The 18,459-nt window shown below is 41.1% G+C and overlaps 2 protein-coding genes across 4 annotated transcripts in view; one reads left to right on the top strand and one right to left on the bottom strand.

Moving 5' to 3' along the window:
* Positions 1-18,459, top strand: part of LOC129727910 (EGFR adapter protein-like) — a 143,989-nt gene that overhangs the window by 50,690 nt on the left and 74,840 nt on the right. The window lies entirely within an intron of this gene.
* Positions 2,905-18,459, bottom strand: part of LOC129728126 (uncharacterized) — a 24,335-nt gene continuing 8,780 nt past the window's right edge. The window contains exons 4-6 of the mRNA XM_055686542.1: positions 4,106-5,783; positions 3,806-4,054; positions 2,905-3,740 (exon numbers count right to left, since the gene is read on the bottom strand). Of these exons, the coding sequence (XP_055542517.1) occupies positions 2,905-3,740; positions 3,806-4,054; positions 4,106-5,783 (2,763 nt within the window). The remainder of the gene's footprint in view (positions 3,741-3,805; positions 4,055-4,105; positions 5,784-18,459) is intronic.

The raw sequence follows: 18,459 nt of genomic DNA, 5'->3' as shown, positions 1-18,459 counted from the left end.
ATTTCCAAGATCTGGGAAGAGGAAAAACTGCCGGAAGAGTGGATGGAGGGAGTCGTCTACCCCATCTGTGGGCGATCCTGGCTGCCACTTAACGGACGACTATCGCAACTAATTTGCGTATCTCCAATTTTGTTTAAATTGGATCCGAGAACCGAAATTGATATCGAATGTTCTCCACGTGTTGAGAACAATTAGGAGTTTCTCATGGAGCGATAAAAGTATAAAACGCGTGTTTCTTACTTGAGATACAATATTGGAATGAATTTAATTTATTGATAAGAGTATGAGTGATAACAAAATATGAGTAGTAGAAAAAAGCGCCTTTTCGCGCCAAAAATGATTGGTAGCATTCTAATGGTAATGACGGGGGACCGGGCAGCCGAAGTAATGCTGTTTTAGTAATTAGGATACTCAACATGCCGGCCCACATTGAAAGAAATTTTCAATAAATCACCAAGTGTCTCCATACTCAGAGGGTGGCGGGTGTTGTAGGCAGGTGGGATGCGATGACACAGTCCTCCTTTTCTTCCATTGGCAGCGGACAAATTTCAGTGACTGCACGCCTGTAACTGCCGCTAGCTGTCCTAACCTGAACCACGCGAACCTTATCGTCTTTGCCGAGGAACACCTGTTCGACTCGGCCGAGTTTCCAGCACAAAGGGGGGGCGCAGTCGTTCTTGAGTAGAACCATCGTTCCAACAGTGATGTTAGGTAAAGTCGCCGGCCACTTTTTTCGATTTTGAAGTTGACCGATGTTGGCACAGGACCATGCTTTCCAAAAATGCTGTAAGCGTTGCTGTATCTTCTGGAATGATTTGAGGCGGTTAATAGAAATATCACACAAATCAGGCTCTGGGAGAGAGTAAAGGGGTTTTCCCACGAGAAAATGTCCAGGAGTTAGAGTAACCACGTCGGCAGGATCGGATGACATTGGAGATAACGGTCGGGAGTTCATTATTCCCTCGATTTGCACTATTAGTGTGTTGAAATCATCAATCGTCAGCGTTGTATCCTTCATAACTCGATAGAGATGATGCTTGAAGATCTTCACCGCGGCTTCCCATAAACCGCCGAAGTGAGGCGATCGTGGCGGATTAAAATGAAAGTTGATGCCAGCTTCGGAGCAGTGAGTAATTACACTTTCGGAGTGATGCATCTCATTGAACTCACGGCGATATTACTGGAGCATTCGATTAGCTCCCACGAAAGTTCGTGCGTTATCACAATAAATGTTCGAAACGCGACCACGACGACCGACAAAACGTTTTAGCGTATTGATGAATGCGACAGATGTAAGGCTGTACACCATATCGATATGTACTGCTTTCGACCACATACAAACGAAAATCGCGACGAAAACTTTAATCGGTGCTCCTCGACGATTGGGTGGCTTTACATGAAACGGTCCACAATAGTCGACACCACATGACGCGAACGCGCGGGACGGAGTGAGCCGAACGGCAGGCAGCTGACCCATTATCTGGCTGGCGGGTTTTGGTTTACAACGAAAGCAGTCCAAAAACTGTTTACCACTTTTCTAGCAACGTCTCTTCCTCTGATTGGCCAAAATCTTTGCCGTATAGTGGCTAACAGTAGTTGTGGGCCGGAATGCAGTGTGCGAAGATGTATTGCTTTTGCAATTAAAATTGTCAAATGAGCCTTCTGTGGTAGAATCATGGGGTGTCTGGTGTCAAACGGAGCATCGAGTTGTTGGAGTCGTCCATCCATGCGAAGAATACCTTCCGAATCTAGAACGGTATCACAAAACTTGAGCTGCGTTTTGAAGTTGAAATTCACATTTGTTGATTTTCTGTGTCTTTGAATGTACTTAATTTCTGAGGAAAAATGTTTCAATTGGGTTTGCTTCACAAGAAGCTTAAGTGCGTCATCGATTTCCTTGCACGATAAAGGACCAGTTAAACGATTTGCACGGCGCGTACGACAATTAGTGAACCTCATTATCCAAGCAGTTTGTCTTTGTAGAGGAGTGAGCGCCGAATGCTTTTCGATGTAATCTGTTTCTGGCACGTTTATGGTAGTCATGACTGCGACAGTTTGACGAGCTTCGAGCTTACGAATTTGTAGATGTAGTGGGGAGAGTGTAATACAATTTTGCGGCCAATAATATTCACTTTTACATATGAACTTTGGTCCATGCCACCAAAGCTTGTCACCAAAAAGTTTTGACGGAAATACACCCCTGGAGATCCTATCTGCTGGATTGAGATGAGTAGGCACATGTCGCCAGCTGCTTCCTCTAGTTAAACGATGAGTTTCAGCTAGCCGATTAGATACGAACACCTTCCAGATCGAAGAAGAGGATGCCAACCAATGCAACACAATAGTTGAGTCGGTCCAGTAGGTAACCTTGCAGTTTAATTTCATTGATTCTAACACAAATGCTGTCAATTGAGCAGCAAGCACCGCAGCGCAAAGCTCGAGACGTGGAGTGGATAGCTTTGTGAGAGGACTGACCCGTGATTTCGAAATGATGAGATTGCTGACCGATGTACCATCTTCTCTCGTTGCTTTCACGTAAACACAACTTCCATAGGCACGATCGGACGCGTCAGAGAAGCAATGTAGCTCGATTTCTTGTTGGTTATCTACGAGTGTCCATCTACGAATGGTGAGTGATTTGAGTGTGCGTATCTCTTCGCGGTACTTCAACCACCAATTTGCGTGCTCTGCTTGCAACGGATCATTCCACGAATAGTCATGGACCCATAAGGATTGCAGAAAGATCTTTGCAGTTACGATAGCGGATCCGATTAGACCAAGTGGGTCAAACAATTGTGACACTTCCGAAAGTACTGAGCGTTTAGTCAGTTGCTGCGATGAACCAAATTCAGGAACATTAAATGTTAAGCTGTCAGAATCAGGGTGCCAGTTGAGCCCGAGCGTTTACACTGATTCACATTGGCTGATGTGCAATTCAGATCGAGCATCACGCAATGATGACGGAATGTGAGCGAGCACCTGTTTGTTATTGCTGTTCCATTTACGCAAAATAAAACCACCAGATTGTAGAAGTGCGATCAGTTGTCTATTTGTTTCTATCAATCGTTGCTCGTCATCGTCCCCTGATAGATGATCATCGACGTAAAACGTAGTTTTCACCTTTGTTTTAGCAAGTGGATAATTTTCAGCTTCATCGTCGCACAGTTGATTAAGAACGCGTGTAGCAAGATAAGGAGCAGGAGCAGTGCCGTATGTGACGGTGTTTAGCTGATATGTGGATATGTCTTCGTTTGCATGTTCACGCCATACAATTTGTTGCAGAGGACGATCTGCTTTATGCACAACAATCTGCCGATACATCTTTTCTATGTCGGCAGTCACTGCGTACTTTGGCATACGAAAGTTGATAAGAGTCGATAAAAGCGGGGGCTGAACGGTGGGTCCTATGTAGCAAATATCATTGAGCGATAAGTTGTTCGACCCACGACAGGACGCGTCAAATACAACTCGCGTTTTTGTAGTTGTACTATCTGGCTTTTGAACTGCATGATGTGGAAGAAAAAAGTGTGGGATCGAGTAGTCAGGCACTACTTTTTCCATATGCCCTAGTGTTTGGTACTCATCCATGAACTTAGAGTATTCTGAGCGCAATTGTGGCTTTGATGATAACGCCTTTTCGTTGTTCAATAGTCTGCGCTTCGCCACACCAACCGATTCTCCTAAAGCAGATAGCATCTCGTCTCGAATCGGCAAACGAACCACGTAACGACCGTCAGGAGCTCTAAAATGAGTTCTCTCAAAATGCGCTTCGCAATATTGTTCCTCAAGAGAGAGAGAGATTTACCATTCTCGAAACTTTCCACCTCCCAGAATTTGCGAACTGCTGACGTTAGGTTGTCAACAGTAGAAACGTTGCACACGATGGTAGAGTTGTTGCTTTCGAATGCTTCACCTGCTACTACATATCCAAAAACAGTTTTACGTAGTATAGGTAAGCCACTTCCTAATGTGAATTGATCATCCTCCAAGATTGCGAAGAACGATTTGATGCCAATGATCATATCAACATCGTGCGCTATGTTAAATTTTGGATCTGCGAGAGGGAGGTGACGGGGAACAACCCATCTTTATATATCCATATTACTTGTGGGCAATATTCTGGTTAATGACGGTAGAATTAGAAACGTCATACTGGATCTATACGAACGAACACGAGATGAGATGACAATAGGGACTTGCTGTTTAACTTTTTTTACGGATTGACTGATACCGTATACATCGATATTTGCGGGAGCTCGTTTTAAACGAAGCCTTTGAGCCAGTGATTCTGTGACAAAATTTGCTTCTGATGCGCAATCGAGTAAGGCGCGAGCGTGATGGTAATTACCATCGGTGTCTTTAACTCGAATGTAAGCGGTCAGCATGAAGACCGATGTTTGTTTGGTCTTTGATACAAGCGAAGGTACAGGGACAGCGGCTTGACAGTTTGTCACCTGTGACGAAGTTAGAGCAGAGCCTGACGGTATGAAATTCGAAACCGACGGCGAAACGAACGATTGCGAACGAGTACTATGCCCATCCGGAGGCGACGGGGCAGGTCCAGTGACCGGAGGGACCTCGTGACATTGATCGGAAATGCACAGAACCGACGGCGGCGCTTCGACGACCGATGCCGATTGATTGAATTTTGCACATTGGGCCATTTGTACAGCAACAGTGGTTTGATCATCCATTTGATTTGTCCGTGAACCAGAGGAATGCAAGTGCAGTAAAGTATGGTGTCGTTTATTACACGTGCGGCACGGTCCGGCGGAGCAGTTTTTCATCATATGTGATGATCGTAGGCAATTTAAACAAAGTCCATGTTTTTTAGCCAAATCAAATCTCTTTTGCGGAGATAGCCTTTTGAAATCCTCGCACTGAGGAACCGAATGTGATTGTTTGCAGATTGCGCATTTCGGAATGTTATCATTGTTGGTAGAATGATAGAGTGATGTTTTGCTGCGTACAGTCCTGGTCTCCAACTTAGATTCAAGCTTGGTGACGACCTGTAGCGATGGTTGGGAGAGCATAATCGATTGTAGAATACGAGACCGTTTCTGTATGAAGGATATTAAATCAGTGTATAGAGGGCGACGATCATTCTCCAGCTGAGATTCCCATTCCCTTTGCGTTTTGAGATCCAACTTACTACTGAGAAGCTCTACGAGAAACGAGTTCCAGTGATCATCACAGTTCTCTAATTTGTTGAATACACACACACGCTTGTCGAATTCATCCGCGAGGTTTGATAATGCTTCCGCGGATTCCTTACGGATAGCAGTCGTAGACAGCAACGCCGAAAAATGTTGCTTAATTTGCAAATTTGTGTTATCATACCGTTTTCTTAAACTATCCCACGCAATTGTGTAATTTGCAGTCGATACTGCAAGTGATTGGACTAAACGAAGAGCCTTTCCTTTCAGCACAGCCTTGAGGTATTGAAATTTCTGTACTGATGAGAGCTGAGGGTTTGTGTGTATTAATGTGAGAAACAAATCGTAAAAGTTTGTCCATTCGTCAAAGTTTCCGTCGAATTCGGGAATCTTTATCTCAGGCAAACGAACGGGTAGGGCGTGTGCAGGTGAAGCAACAGGTGACGAAGGCGGTCTAATAGGATTCGCGGCAGGGGCGACAGCAGCGATCTTTTCGGCAAGTGATCCTTTCAACTGAAAGTAATCCGTTTCAAAGGCAATACGTACAGACGAGGTTTCGTCACACAATTCGTGTTCGCACTCAATCTCAGCCTGTAGCTCATTAAACTCTTCCCATAGCTCATCTAACTTTTCGAGGCGAAATTTGTGTTAAGGGGAAATCACGGTCGAACACGAAATTCTCATCAAATTGCTTGATCAGCTTCGCGGAACCAACAACGTTGTTTCGACGCACTAGTAGCTTTTTACCTTCTTGGATTCTTTCATTTTACTGCTGCACTACTTGAACGGTCTTTATTTCTATATTTTATGACACTCACCTGCTTTGACGAAGTGAGGTTACCTGTGCTCAATTTTACTCTGCGTTGCGTTTTAGCCTTAGAAGCGATCTGATTATCCGTTTCCTAGTGGGTCCAGGCCGGTTGAATGGTCAACGATGATATCCGCAATGATGATTTAGCGAGGTCCAAAAAATGATTATAGATGAGACGACAATTCGATGATATCCCACGCTAACCTCATCAGACGGTCGAAAGCGATGATGACCGGGCGATTCCCGGGTTTCGGCACCAAAAAATGTTGGCGATCCTGGCTGCCACTTAACGGACGACTATTGCAACTAATTTGCGTTTCTCAAATTTTGTTTAAATTGGATCCGAGAACCGAAATCGATATCGAATGTTCTCCACGTGTTGAGAACAATAAGGAGTTTCTCATGGAGCGATAAAAGTATAAAACGCGTGTGTCTTACTTGAGATACAATATTGGAATGAATTTAATTTATTGATAAGAGTATGAGTGATAACAAAATATGAGTAGTAGAAAAAAGCGCCTTTTCGCGCCAAAAATGATTGGTAGCATTCTGATGGTAACGACGGGGGGCCGGGCAGCCGAGATAATGCTGTTTTAGTAATTAGGATACTCAACACCATCTATAAGAAGGGCGACAAGCTGGCGTGCTGCAATTTTCGTGGCATTACGCTTGTCAACGCTGCATATAAAATAGTCTCCCAAGTTCTATTCCAACGTCTAACACCATTAACAAGGAGGTTCGTGGGGCAGTACCAGGCGGGTTTCATGGGAGCCCGCGCAACCACGGACCAAATTTTTTCAATCCGACAGATTTTGCAAAAATGTCGTGAGTACAACGTGTCCACGCATCACATTTTTATCGACTTCAAGGCAGCCTGTGATACAGTTGATCGAGAACAGCTATGGCAGATCATGCACGAGAACGAGGATATCTTCCCGGATAAACTGACGCGGCTGAACAAGGCTACCATGAACCGTGTGATGTGTTACGTGCGTATCTCGGGGATGCTCTCGAGTCCCTTCAAGTCATGCCGAGGATTGAGACAAGGTGATGGACTCTCTTGTTTGCTTTTTAACATCGCCCTCGAAGGTGTTATACGAAGAGCGGGCATCGACACGAGTGGTACGATTTTTACGAAACGGGTTCAGCTTAACGGCTTCGCTGATGACTTCGACATAATAGCACGAAACTTTGCGACGGTGGAGGAAACCTACACCAGGCTGAAAGCGGAAGCTAAGCGCATTGGACTGCTGATCAATGCGTCGAAAACTAAGTATATGAAGGGAAGAGGATCCAAGGAGAACAATGTCAGCCTCCCCCCCCCCGGATCACCGTAGACGGCGATGAGCTTGAGGTGGTAGACGAGTTCGTGTACTTAGGATCGCTGGTGACCGCTGACAACAACACCAGCAAAGAGATACGGAGACGCATTCAAGCGGGAAATCGTGCCTACTTTGCACTTCGCAAGACCCAATCGAGTGCGCTGCCGTACAAAGTTGAAGCTGTGCAAAACACTAGTTAGACCGGTAGTCTTCTATGAGCTAGAGACGACAACACTGCTCTCAGAGGACCTCAACGCCCTTGGAGTTTTCGAACGGAAGGTGCTGCGAACCATCTACGGTAGAGTACAGACTGAAGACGGAGAATGGCGTAGACGCATGAACCATGAGCTGCACGCGCTGCTAGGAGAGATCCCCATTGCACATCTGATCAAAGTTAACAGATTGCGATGGGCCGGACACGTCGCAAGGATGCCGGACGACAACCCGGTTGAAACTACCCTTTTTAGTAACCCCTCCCGGCACCAGAAACAGAGGAGCACAGTGTACACGATGGCTTGATCAGATTTAAAGTGACTTACGAGTGATAAGACGCCTGGGAGCATGGCGCCATACAGCCCAGAACCGAGTTGAATGGAGACGACTTCTTGATACAGCACGAGCCACCCCGGCTCTAGCCTGCTAGGTAAGGTAAGTAAGGTAAGACCAACGAGTTTCCATCGTTTAATATTTAGGTATATCGTTTGTTTATAATACGTTTTCAATTTTTGACTAGAAGTAAAAACATTAGATTTCTGTTTTATTTTCTGTCATGTGGCAATGATTATTGTTGATGTGTTTTTCGTAAATAACATGGTTGGTTGGTTACACCAAAAAGCAAAGAAAAACAAGACACTAAACCTAGCAATTGAATCATTGGCTTAAGAAACAGCGTAAGCCTATTTGAGGTTAAAGTAGTCAAATACACTGTTTTACACTATCTTTGAAATTAAAATACATTCGTGTTTCCATAATTTATTTTAATTTTCAAGCACAAAGATATTTTTACATTTTCAATGTTATCTGAAAACCATTCTAGTAATTTCCCAAGGGTTTCATTGGCATTGAATATGTAATTATCTAATTCCAGTGAAAAGCGAAGCCTCACACCTAGGTGGATATAATTGGATGCAGATGACTATTATTTATTATGATTCCATGTTGTATTATCAATATACACTGAGAAAAGCTCAAAAATTCGTTTTTGGTAACTTTATAAAAACACATAAAATTTCCGTAACGCGACACCATAATTTTGACCCTATTGTAACTTTGAGTAGAATGCACCAATTTCACATACCAGCATATGCTAAGAATGGTCTCATCGAGTACTAAGAAAATCCTGAATACTACTTTTCTACAGTTTGTAACATTTGCACAATACGAAAAAAACTACTATTTTTGTAACGCGACACCATAATGAAGGACCTGTTTTTCAATGACCTACCAATGGAATCTACAAAATAGCAGCTACAACTACGTTTAGGCCATGAATACGTCCATAAAAACCCTTTACTTTCTGATGTATCACATGCTCATAGCTTCAAAATATTATCGTTTAAGCATATTTTCTGAAAATAGTGTCAAAACCATGATTTTATTAATCTTTTATGAGTGTTTTAATTCAATCATTTAGTCAAGTTTTGCATGTAAATTCTAATGAAACAAACACAATACACAACAGTTCTGGGTCAAATATGAAGTGTGAAATTTTGTTGTCTTGGCGTAGAAGAGCTAGGAATGTGTCTTTTCGTATTTTTGGCAAATTATATGGTCAGAATGTTGCCGATGGATTTCTCTTTTGATTATTAGTTTCCGATAGGCTCTTCGTAGTTTTTTACGGTGAAACAGAAGTCACCGTATATCTCTTCCACAAAATGGAACTAAGCCTTCACACCTCTTTGAAGGTCACATAATAAATATTCATGTCATTTAACGTTTACGGTAAAAAAATGAACTTTTTTCAGATGGTGATGAAAAAAAACTAAGACAGATAATTGAGTTGGATAAATTTCCCATTAATGGTTATTATATTATCCTATTTGCAAAATAAAAAATTACGCCATTGCGAGCGGTCTTCCGGCAGAAAACCGTAACATACACCATGGCAGGCGAAAACATGCGTGTAGGCAGATTTTTAAGCTCTTTCTTCGTTTTTTTTATTAATTCCTCCTCTGTTTTCGCGACAAATTTGTTTGTCCAGAAATTCTCGATGGGACGCAGTTGGGGGACGTTGGGCGGATTCACCGACTTCGGTACCACATCGATATTCAACCGCTCCATCTCCTCAACGATCGCTTCGAGTAGTGAACCGACGCCATATCTGGCCAGAACACCGTGTCTTCGCCCTTATGGTATTTCTTGATGAGCGACGCAACTTCAGGCCGAAGCGAAAGAAGAGCAACTTTGACATCTCTTACTCAGTTCAGTTAGATTTTGACTGATAGAGCTGTCATTTTTTTTTTGCTAACTCATGGGTTACTATGATTGATGATGCATGAGTAGTAGGGTGTCCCAAAAAAAATCGATGCTGAAAAAGTCAAGGCGCTCAGCCCTAAATTGAAAGATAATGTTATTTATAGCATTTTTGTAGAACTTTTCGATTTTCTAAAAAACTGTTTTCAGGTTGCCCAAACGTGATTTATGAAAAAATGACTTTTTCAAGCTAAAACCCACTCTTTTGCACTTTTTTCGATTCTGTCCGATTCCTAAATTTTTCCATATATTTTTTTATTTTTTTGTGGTCGTTTTTGAATATTTTGCATGGTTCAGTTCAGCATTGCATTCAGATTTTTGACTCCCAGAGCTCAATAAACATCACAAAAAAAAATTTTCTTCTTGAAAAAGTCATTTTTACATAAATCACTTTTGGGAAACAACAACAATATCGCACGCTTAGCCTTGGGGCTAATAGCGGTCTCGATCAACTAGATTAGTTGAGAGAATTCGTTATAGATATTGTTTTTGGCACATTTTGCATGTGTAGGATAAATACAACGATACACCGTGCCCCAGTGCTGAGTCGAGAAAATTTCCAGCTCGAAAAGATCCTCGACCTGATCGGGAATCGAACCCGATATCACAACCGTGTGGGAGAGCTAGCCGACAGACATCGCTAACCACAGAGCCACGGGGACCACCGTTTGGAAAACCTGAAAACGATTTTTTAGAAAGTCGAAATGTTCTACGAAAATGCTATAAATAACATTATCTTTCAATTTAGGGCTGAGCACCTTGACTTTTTGAACATCGATTTTTTTTGGGACAGCCTAATGAGTAGTTTCGTTAGTGCGGTTAAAGGTAAACCCTGAAAAATCGACAATTTTTGTCCATTTTTTACCGCACTCATTTTTTGGACACTCAAACTCATTTGAAATAAAAATGTTTAGGAAAAGTTTAACACGAAGCACGTCATTTGGAAAATATGGATATGAAGGTTTTAACGACAAATAGTGTGTTGTTGTTGTTTTGCTTGCTGACATGCCAGACATTTAACTCCTAGTAGTCACGTATAAAAGCTCAAGCTTGACAAAATTCAGTCTTCAGATAGTGTTTCCGAAGCTGCAAACACGTGATCGGAATTATTTTGACTTATAAAAATAAATTTGAGAGCCACACGGTCTTCAATGAAGTTGTTTCATTTTGTATTCTCCATTTTATAGGAGTTGCCATTGTGAGATTATTCCATCTTAGAGAGCCAAACGAATTGTACTTTTCTCATTTTCGCAAAAGAAATCCATTTTGTTCGGTAAAGTTGTGTCACATTTGAAAAAAAAATTTTTTTGAAGAAACCCTCATACAATCTGCCTTTTTTAATGAATTTTGTAGTTTTCCATAGAACGCTTCTTGAATTTTTTCCTATGGTGATTTCCTACAGTTTTTCAATATTCTATATCATAACACACAATTTCACCGAAGAATTTTTATTTTTATCTCATATATTTTCTTAATTATTGAACATATTTAGTAAAATAACGCACCAATTTACTAACAGATAACTACGCAGAGACAAATGCCTTTGTCTGGGTTGAACGATACTTTAATATAGAAAAGGTTCTGTCGGCAGACATTTGCAGATTTTGTTGATAGCCATTAGTAAAGTTATACATCATTTTAATAAAAATCTTCAATAACTAAATAAATATAAGAGAAAAATAATAAATCATTCGAGAATCGCCAAATGATAAAATGGTTGAAATACACGTTGCAGCCGTCCAGTACTGTGCTGCCAGTCTGTTCACTAGGGATGCCAGGTAATTTTTTCAAATATCTTCACGTTCCGAGAAAGAATGTCTCCACAAGTCTTCCAACCCGAGATGGCTTGTTAAAACCGACTTTAGGATGGAAAAGTAACTGGCAAATCGAAACTTGTCGAGCATAAAAAAGGTCACCACCTCTACCAAATGTGGGTCATAATCACATATTATCCAAAGTCTTCACGTATTATTTGATGTCTACCATTTGTCTTCACAAGCAAGGATGTCTTCACCACAGGGTAAATGTCTTCAATTTGAAGAAATATCTTTTATTCTGGCATCGCTGCTGTTCACTGAATACTCGTGACCGGAATAATATCGAGAAAATTAATTCCAAAAAATACAAATTTATACAAAAGTATCAGCCGGTGAACGCTTGTGAATTTTTTGTCTATTTCCAAAGATTTATCCAGAAACTTTGTTTACATTTTAACTTTGTTTGATGATTTTTGTTTTCATTTTTAACTTAAAAAATAATATTTATTAGCTGTCATCGTTCTACAGTGAGTACAGAAGCAAAAAAAAAACAGAAATGAATCTTTTTAAACTTTAAATTCGTCGTAAATGTTGATTGCTACGATGTTTTGCTGGAACTTGTTGACAATTTTGTTTGACATATCTTCTAATGTTTTACCATTAGTGAGTCTATGTAACGGCTTTGAAATTGGGTTGTTTAGCAATATCAGTTTTTTATGTCATCTGAACCTGAATCTCGAGGTTCGGCTCGGGAGAGACTGTGTTAGTGTCAGTAGGATCGTAGCGCTAGCCCCGCAATTGTCCTGTACACTCAACAGTTGGCAGCGAAGTCTGTGTATAATAAACAGAAGGTCGAGTTCCGATACGGAATGTAGCACCAAGGCTTTGCTTTTTATGTCATCTGAAACAGCTGCATTTTCTAAGCAAAACGTAAAAAAGAAGCTCAGAACATTACACTTTTTTACCTGATCAGAAATCCGTGAGTAGCTAAACAGCCCAATTGTTTTCAGAGTAAGTGTCTTATATTGAATGTGATTCAATCAAAGTTAAATGAGACACAACCATTCATTATGATATCGTGAGGATTGTGGTACACAAAGGTCGCTTTTTACGTGTTTTTGACGTAGAACTACGTTTTTCTTTAGTTTACCACATAGGGATGTAAATAGGAAAACTATTAACGAAAAGGGGACGAAATATGTCCCTTTTTAAATGCTTATAAATCGGTTTGTTTTCAACCGATTTCCTTCATTTTTGCAGCAATTGTTTGATTGATTATGCAAACTATTGTACTATTGATAATTGTCAAGCCTTGTTTAAACGAAAATTACGTCCTCTGATTGGTCGTTATATGGTTGCTTCCCAAGCACGGTCGACAGAATCATATACCTTGCAATTGAAAACATGCTATTTGGCCTATATAAGAGCCTGTTTCAGCCGAAGCCGCTCATAATAGTTCTGGACAGCGACAAGTCGTCAACAGCAGTCGTCCTTCCTTAGCAGCAGCACTAGCCCTGTGGTTGGTCACCACGTCTCAAGAGCAGCGCGGTTCTTCTCAGCGTGTGTCGCCAGACTGCCATTATTCCCCCGTGTTAGGGCAGCATGAAGATCGTCATCGCCAAATCCAATTTTGAACAGCAAAATGCCTTTTTTCAAGGCAAATAAACAAGTAATTGAAGGGTGAAAATTTCCTAGCATCAACACAAGCAAACATTATTCGCGGGATCCAAGCAATCAAATTCTGTTGTAATTTGTTTAGTTAATACCCCCACTGTTGGGACAGCACAAAGGCTGCGATCAACATAACCGATTTTGAATAACAAACTGCCCTGTTAGAACGCATTCACAAAGGCAGTTAATTCGAATATGCAGAGCTAATGTGAAGTCGATTCAATCAATCACCATTAACAGAATTTCGTCGTCTCCCAGCTGCCAAGTTGCAACATGATGCAACACGCAACAACGAGCAAACGAAATCGCTTGATGTTACAAACCGCAATAAAATACGGGTTAAAACCGTTGCGTGTTAAAGAGAGTGTTTCTGGGAAAACTAGCTACATTCATTAGTCGGAAGGTGAGCTGGATGGACCGTCCACAACGTTGACAGCAGTAGCAGCAGATATTAGCACTCAGCAGTAACAGCGGAATACAGCGGATTAGTCACCATGGGGTATGACAACTGTGCTGGATAGTAGCAATTTAAATCTGTAGCAGCCATCTAATTTACAGAATGTGAAACAGCTTTTACGGCTCATGTTTTCAGTGTTTTTATTACCCCACTGTTGAGGCAGCACAAAGCAAGCATTAGTAGACTTTATGACTCATTAATGAAACACCTACAATAATGCATTTGTTAATAGTGTGCGTAGTTCTACGTCAGTTATGCGGTCGTGTCTTGGATACAACCTCCTACTTTATTTCCGAGTTTTTGTTACGCGGCTATTTTTACGCGGATTCCGGAATTTACGCGTTTTTTTTTTTTCTTTAGCGGATTCCGGAATTTCTTTACTCAGATTCCGGATTTTACGCGGTTTTTTACTACGCGGATTCCGGAATTTCTTTACGCGTAACAAATGGCTTCAGTATATTTGAGAGATTTGGTTGGATTTGGTTTTTGAGGATAAAGAATTATTTTTGAAGATGCATTAGAAGAAATTTTTGGTGTTTATTCAACAACAACGATACGCTTGTGCTGTGTCAAATAAATGTTGTTTGAACGAAAAAAAAACCCTACAGACACAATAACATCAAAGTGTAAACGAAACTCTTTCGATTGTTGTTGAATATACTTCAAAAAAAGAATTCAGGGGGAGGGTTTGGAATATAAATACGTAAAACATTGAACAAACGTATTGATTCTGTCTGCGGACTCTGTAACCTTTTTAATCAAAAATCTCTCTAATTACAGTGTTCCGACCCACATACAATCTTTAGGGCTGAATTCCTTGTAGTATTTTAACTTGATTTCTTAATAATTTTGTTTGATATGGTGTATATTGTTTTCGAAAAGACAAAAATATCACCTATACCTTTTGTCGTATGTCATATGGAAAAAATAATTGCGTTTGTCTAATTAGCGTTCATCTTTAGTAATTGCAAATACTGCACTAACATTTTCCGATTTGGCAACATCTGACAAATTTGTAAACATTAAAATCTAGGTACACATCGGAATAAAATTCCTCTCTTGGTGCGTACCCTCAAACACTACTAAGCAGTACTCAGCACCCAGTTTAAAAGTGTCTCAAATTGAAAACATGCTAAATATCGAAAACTTCTGGATCAAAAATCACTTGGTAATTTAAATATCAATTCAATTTAAACTCCCCAAAAAATCTGTTTGCTCGAATACCAAATTGGCACCGTACGCAGTCTAGCAAACTCCGCACTGTTGACATCATCGTTTTTATCTCGCACGCACAGTGAGCAGCACAATCTGATGTAACAAATTCAATTAGAACTCCCCTGGTCTCGAGTCGTCTTTCCCTCGGTGCGTAAAAGATCCTGCGAAGCATCGCAAACCCGGATGATGGTTGCCACGTTGCAAATCGAAATCATCGTTTCGCGTTCAAACATCGGGCCTAGCAAGCAGTTGACGAAAGACGAAACCCACCAGTAGCAGCCCCGTCTGTGGGTGGGCAGGCAAGTGCCATAAATTCTATATGCAAACAAGCTCTCAATTGGTTGTCAGCTTGACTCACGAAGCCTGCGATTAATGTGTCTCGCAACAGTTTCCTCCTTCTTTTTTTTTGCTTTACCGTCCCGAAAAGGAAAGTGGAATTTCCAAGGAGACGCCGAAGTTTCTTATCGAATTATCTGCAATTGAGTTGCGGAACTTTGCAGGAGTAAAGCGGTCGGAAGTCGGTAACCACCGCCCGACGCGGTGGCAGCACAGCGACGGCATCTAGACTGACCCACAGCTTAACGCAATTTGGGGTGACTCGGCAGCCTTTGCTGGAGTAGGCAACACTCAAATCCGAACAGAATGCTTTACACAGTAGTTACAGAACACGAAACTTGTTCATTTCGCTATAGCACCCAGTTTTAGTTAGCTCGAAGTGCACTGTTGAATGCGTTCAGAGACTGGCATTGTACCGATAAGCGGGAAAATTTGCTGCCGTGGCAAATTTGTTTACCGCGGTAACGCGGCAGGAAACCGGAACTGAACGCGAGGCGAAGAGAAAGCGAAAGCGGAAAATAAAAAGTTTAAATTACGTTTTTTCCTTATTCGTCCTTTTGATTGGAACGCGAAATCATCATCTTTGCAGGTTCGGAATAGAACGAATGGTTACAATAGATTGTTATTTTCCTCTGTATATCGGCGTTCGAAGCAGGAAACGGGGGAATATTTTATTGAACGGCACAGGATGTTTTCGAAGTATTTTCAAGTATATTTTTTCTTTTATAAAGCCCCTCCCGAACGGAAAAGGAATTAATTGGTTGACGCAATGATGTGGAAACGGGAAAAAAGGTTTCGCCATGCACTTACTTTATCTTGGTTCATTTTCTATATCACTGCCTCGATTATTATGGAAGGAAGTTTCACCTGCGAAAAAAAGTATAGGAAGCTGGAGTATGGCGGAAAATATGATGAACCTGTAATATCGACAATAGGAAAATATCTTCTACTTCTGGTTGAATTAGTAAAGCATACGATAACCACATCTGGGCATTCCCACGAGGAGCAAAATTAGATAAGGAATAAACTTCCCCCAATTTAAATTTTCGTAATCCTGATATAATTAATATCAATTTCATTACGAAAATATCCAAAATCATTATGCTTTGTCTGACGATTTTCCTCTTCGCCGGTTCGCTCTTTCGGTGGTCGCTAATGTCGCGCACCGGTGGAGCGGCTTTTACAATGGGTGGGAAGCGGTGGTAGTCGTCTGTCGGGATTCTACCGACTTCCGCTTTCCATCAAACCGGCACACCGTCGACGGTCGTCCGTCGCGCTAGCGGTTCTTTTGTGCCGGAGCAACATAATAACGCCATCAGGATGGCCTCTTCTGTCAGTGTGGGAGGGAAGAAAAGAAGGAAAAATCCTGAAGGGATGAAAAATAACAACATCATCACCATTCGCCGTCATTATGGCGCACGGTCGGTCATAACAATCATCGTTATTTGGTCGGAAAGGAAAGGAGCATAAAAATGAATTATGATTATGCATATATAAATTACGACGTGTTTATAGTATCTTTTGATCCTGTTCAACAACACTGCAAAATCTTGACGGATGACACTGAAACACTCTGGCAAGGTTAGTGACAGTCAACCGGTAAACATATTCGACAGTCGTTACCACAATAAATCTGCGGACTCATCATTTTTAATCCACAGAAAAATTCGATTACGGATCCACCTCGGATCCAGCTTCAAATCCATTACGCCACAATAATTTGCGTTCCATTATCATTTTATTAAATTTCGCAGCAATTTATGGGCCACTTTATTCAAAGAACAGTAAAACGAATCGCACCCGACCCGAATAAAGCGGTTACAAAATCAAATTTGCTCGGAAGGTCCCCAAGCGAAGGATGGAGCGACTGCTGAACTTTTTTGCCCCGTCTCAGGCTGTTGTTGTAAGATGCAAAACAAATCCAAGTTCCTCTCACTATCCAAGCCTCACTGTGAAATACAACGACGGGTCCTTCAACCGGGCAACTGACTTTGTGTTTCCGAATTTTTAACAACGTCAAGTATTTATTGCCGGGACGTGATTTTATGAACGGTCATGTTTCGTGTCTTGCCGCTCGGAAGGTTGTTTGTTGCTGGGTTGTGTGTATACGTATATATGTGTCTGTATCGCTCTAAACAGGGTGAGAAATTGCAGTTGGTCCATATACCCTGGCTGACGACACGGTGAGCCAGGCCAGAGATAGGAAGGAAGGAAGCTTACTTTTCTGCCTGTGTCCTTCTGGAGCGGGATACAGCAAAACGCTAACTTTTGTGAAAAGAGGTCATTAAGCTACACAGCTTATGCTGTAATTAAATGCATCCTCATGTTTCCCGGGAGCAATTATGATAAATTAATGGACGGTAATTGAAGCAGCCGACGCCAGCAGATTTATAGTGGGATGGAGTGAATTTCGGCAGTACTCTAGATTGTTGGCTTGTTTTTGCACTCTTTATGGATTTTGCTGCATGAAAGTTGGTGGGCCAATTTTGTTCGGTTCGGAATTTGACTCCCGTCATTAGAATAACGCAGTGCAAAATTTGAGGGTGATAAATTTTGGAATATGCTCTTATATATGATGAGAAATCTAATATTAGACGAAGTGGAAACACAATGAAGCCTCAACTTTGCCTTTTGTGTAAGGTTACGTTCAGGAGAGCTGTGAGTAATTTTATTAGTACCTCTATTGAATAATATACGATATTTTTATATAACATTTATATAATATGCGAATAAACTTTTTGAAAAATTCCCGTACCAGATGGTCTTAACGTATATAAGATATTTTCAACCAGTAACAGTGGCTGCTTTAAATTAGGAAGCTTTTTATAGGTCGCTATAACAGAATGCGAATATGAAAACTTGGAAGCTACATTTCACAGTCCAAAGTTGTTTGTTTTTTTATTGCCCACTGATTTTGGATTCAACTATTAACAACATACTAACATACTACGGACGGCATGCTTCACTAAACTTATACGTCGCAGCCATCAAGGAGCTCCACCCAGACTAGTTTAAAGTTTAAACGGACGATCATTTGTAAAATAGACTGTTGAAAAATTCAAGGGTATTGTATCAGCGTAGAGTTACACCTTACGGCAACATTCTGGGATAGGGGTGCAAGCTGGAATATCGAAAATCAACGAGAGCGTCACGAAAATTGTCCATTTTCAAAAGTTTATAACTCAGTTTTCAACGGATTCTCTGTATTCATGCAGTAATCGATTGGAAAATTAGCTACGTATCCGTATACGTGTTAACTATT

Source organism: Wyeomyia smithii, chromosome 3 (genome assembly GCF_029784165.1).
Source record: "Wyeomyia smithii strain HCP4-BCI-WySm-NY-G18 chromosome 3, ASM2978416v1, whole genome shotgun sequence".
Lineage (NCBI taxonomy): Eukaryota > Metazoa > Arthropoda > Insecta > Diptera > Culicidae > Wyeomyia > Wyeomyia smithii.
This window is presented reverse-complemented; position numbering and strand designations above follow the sequence as displayed.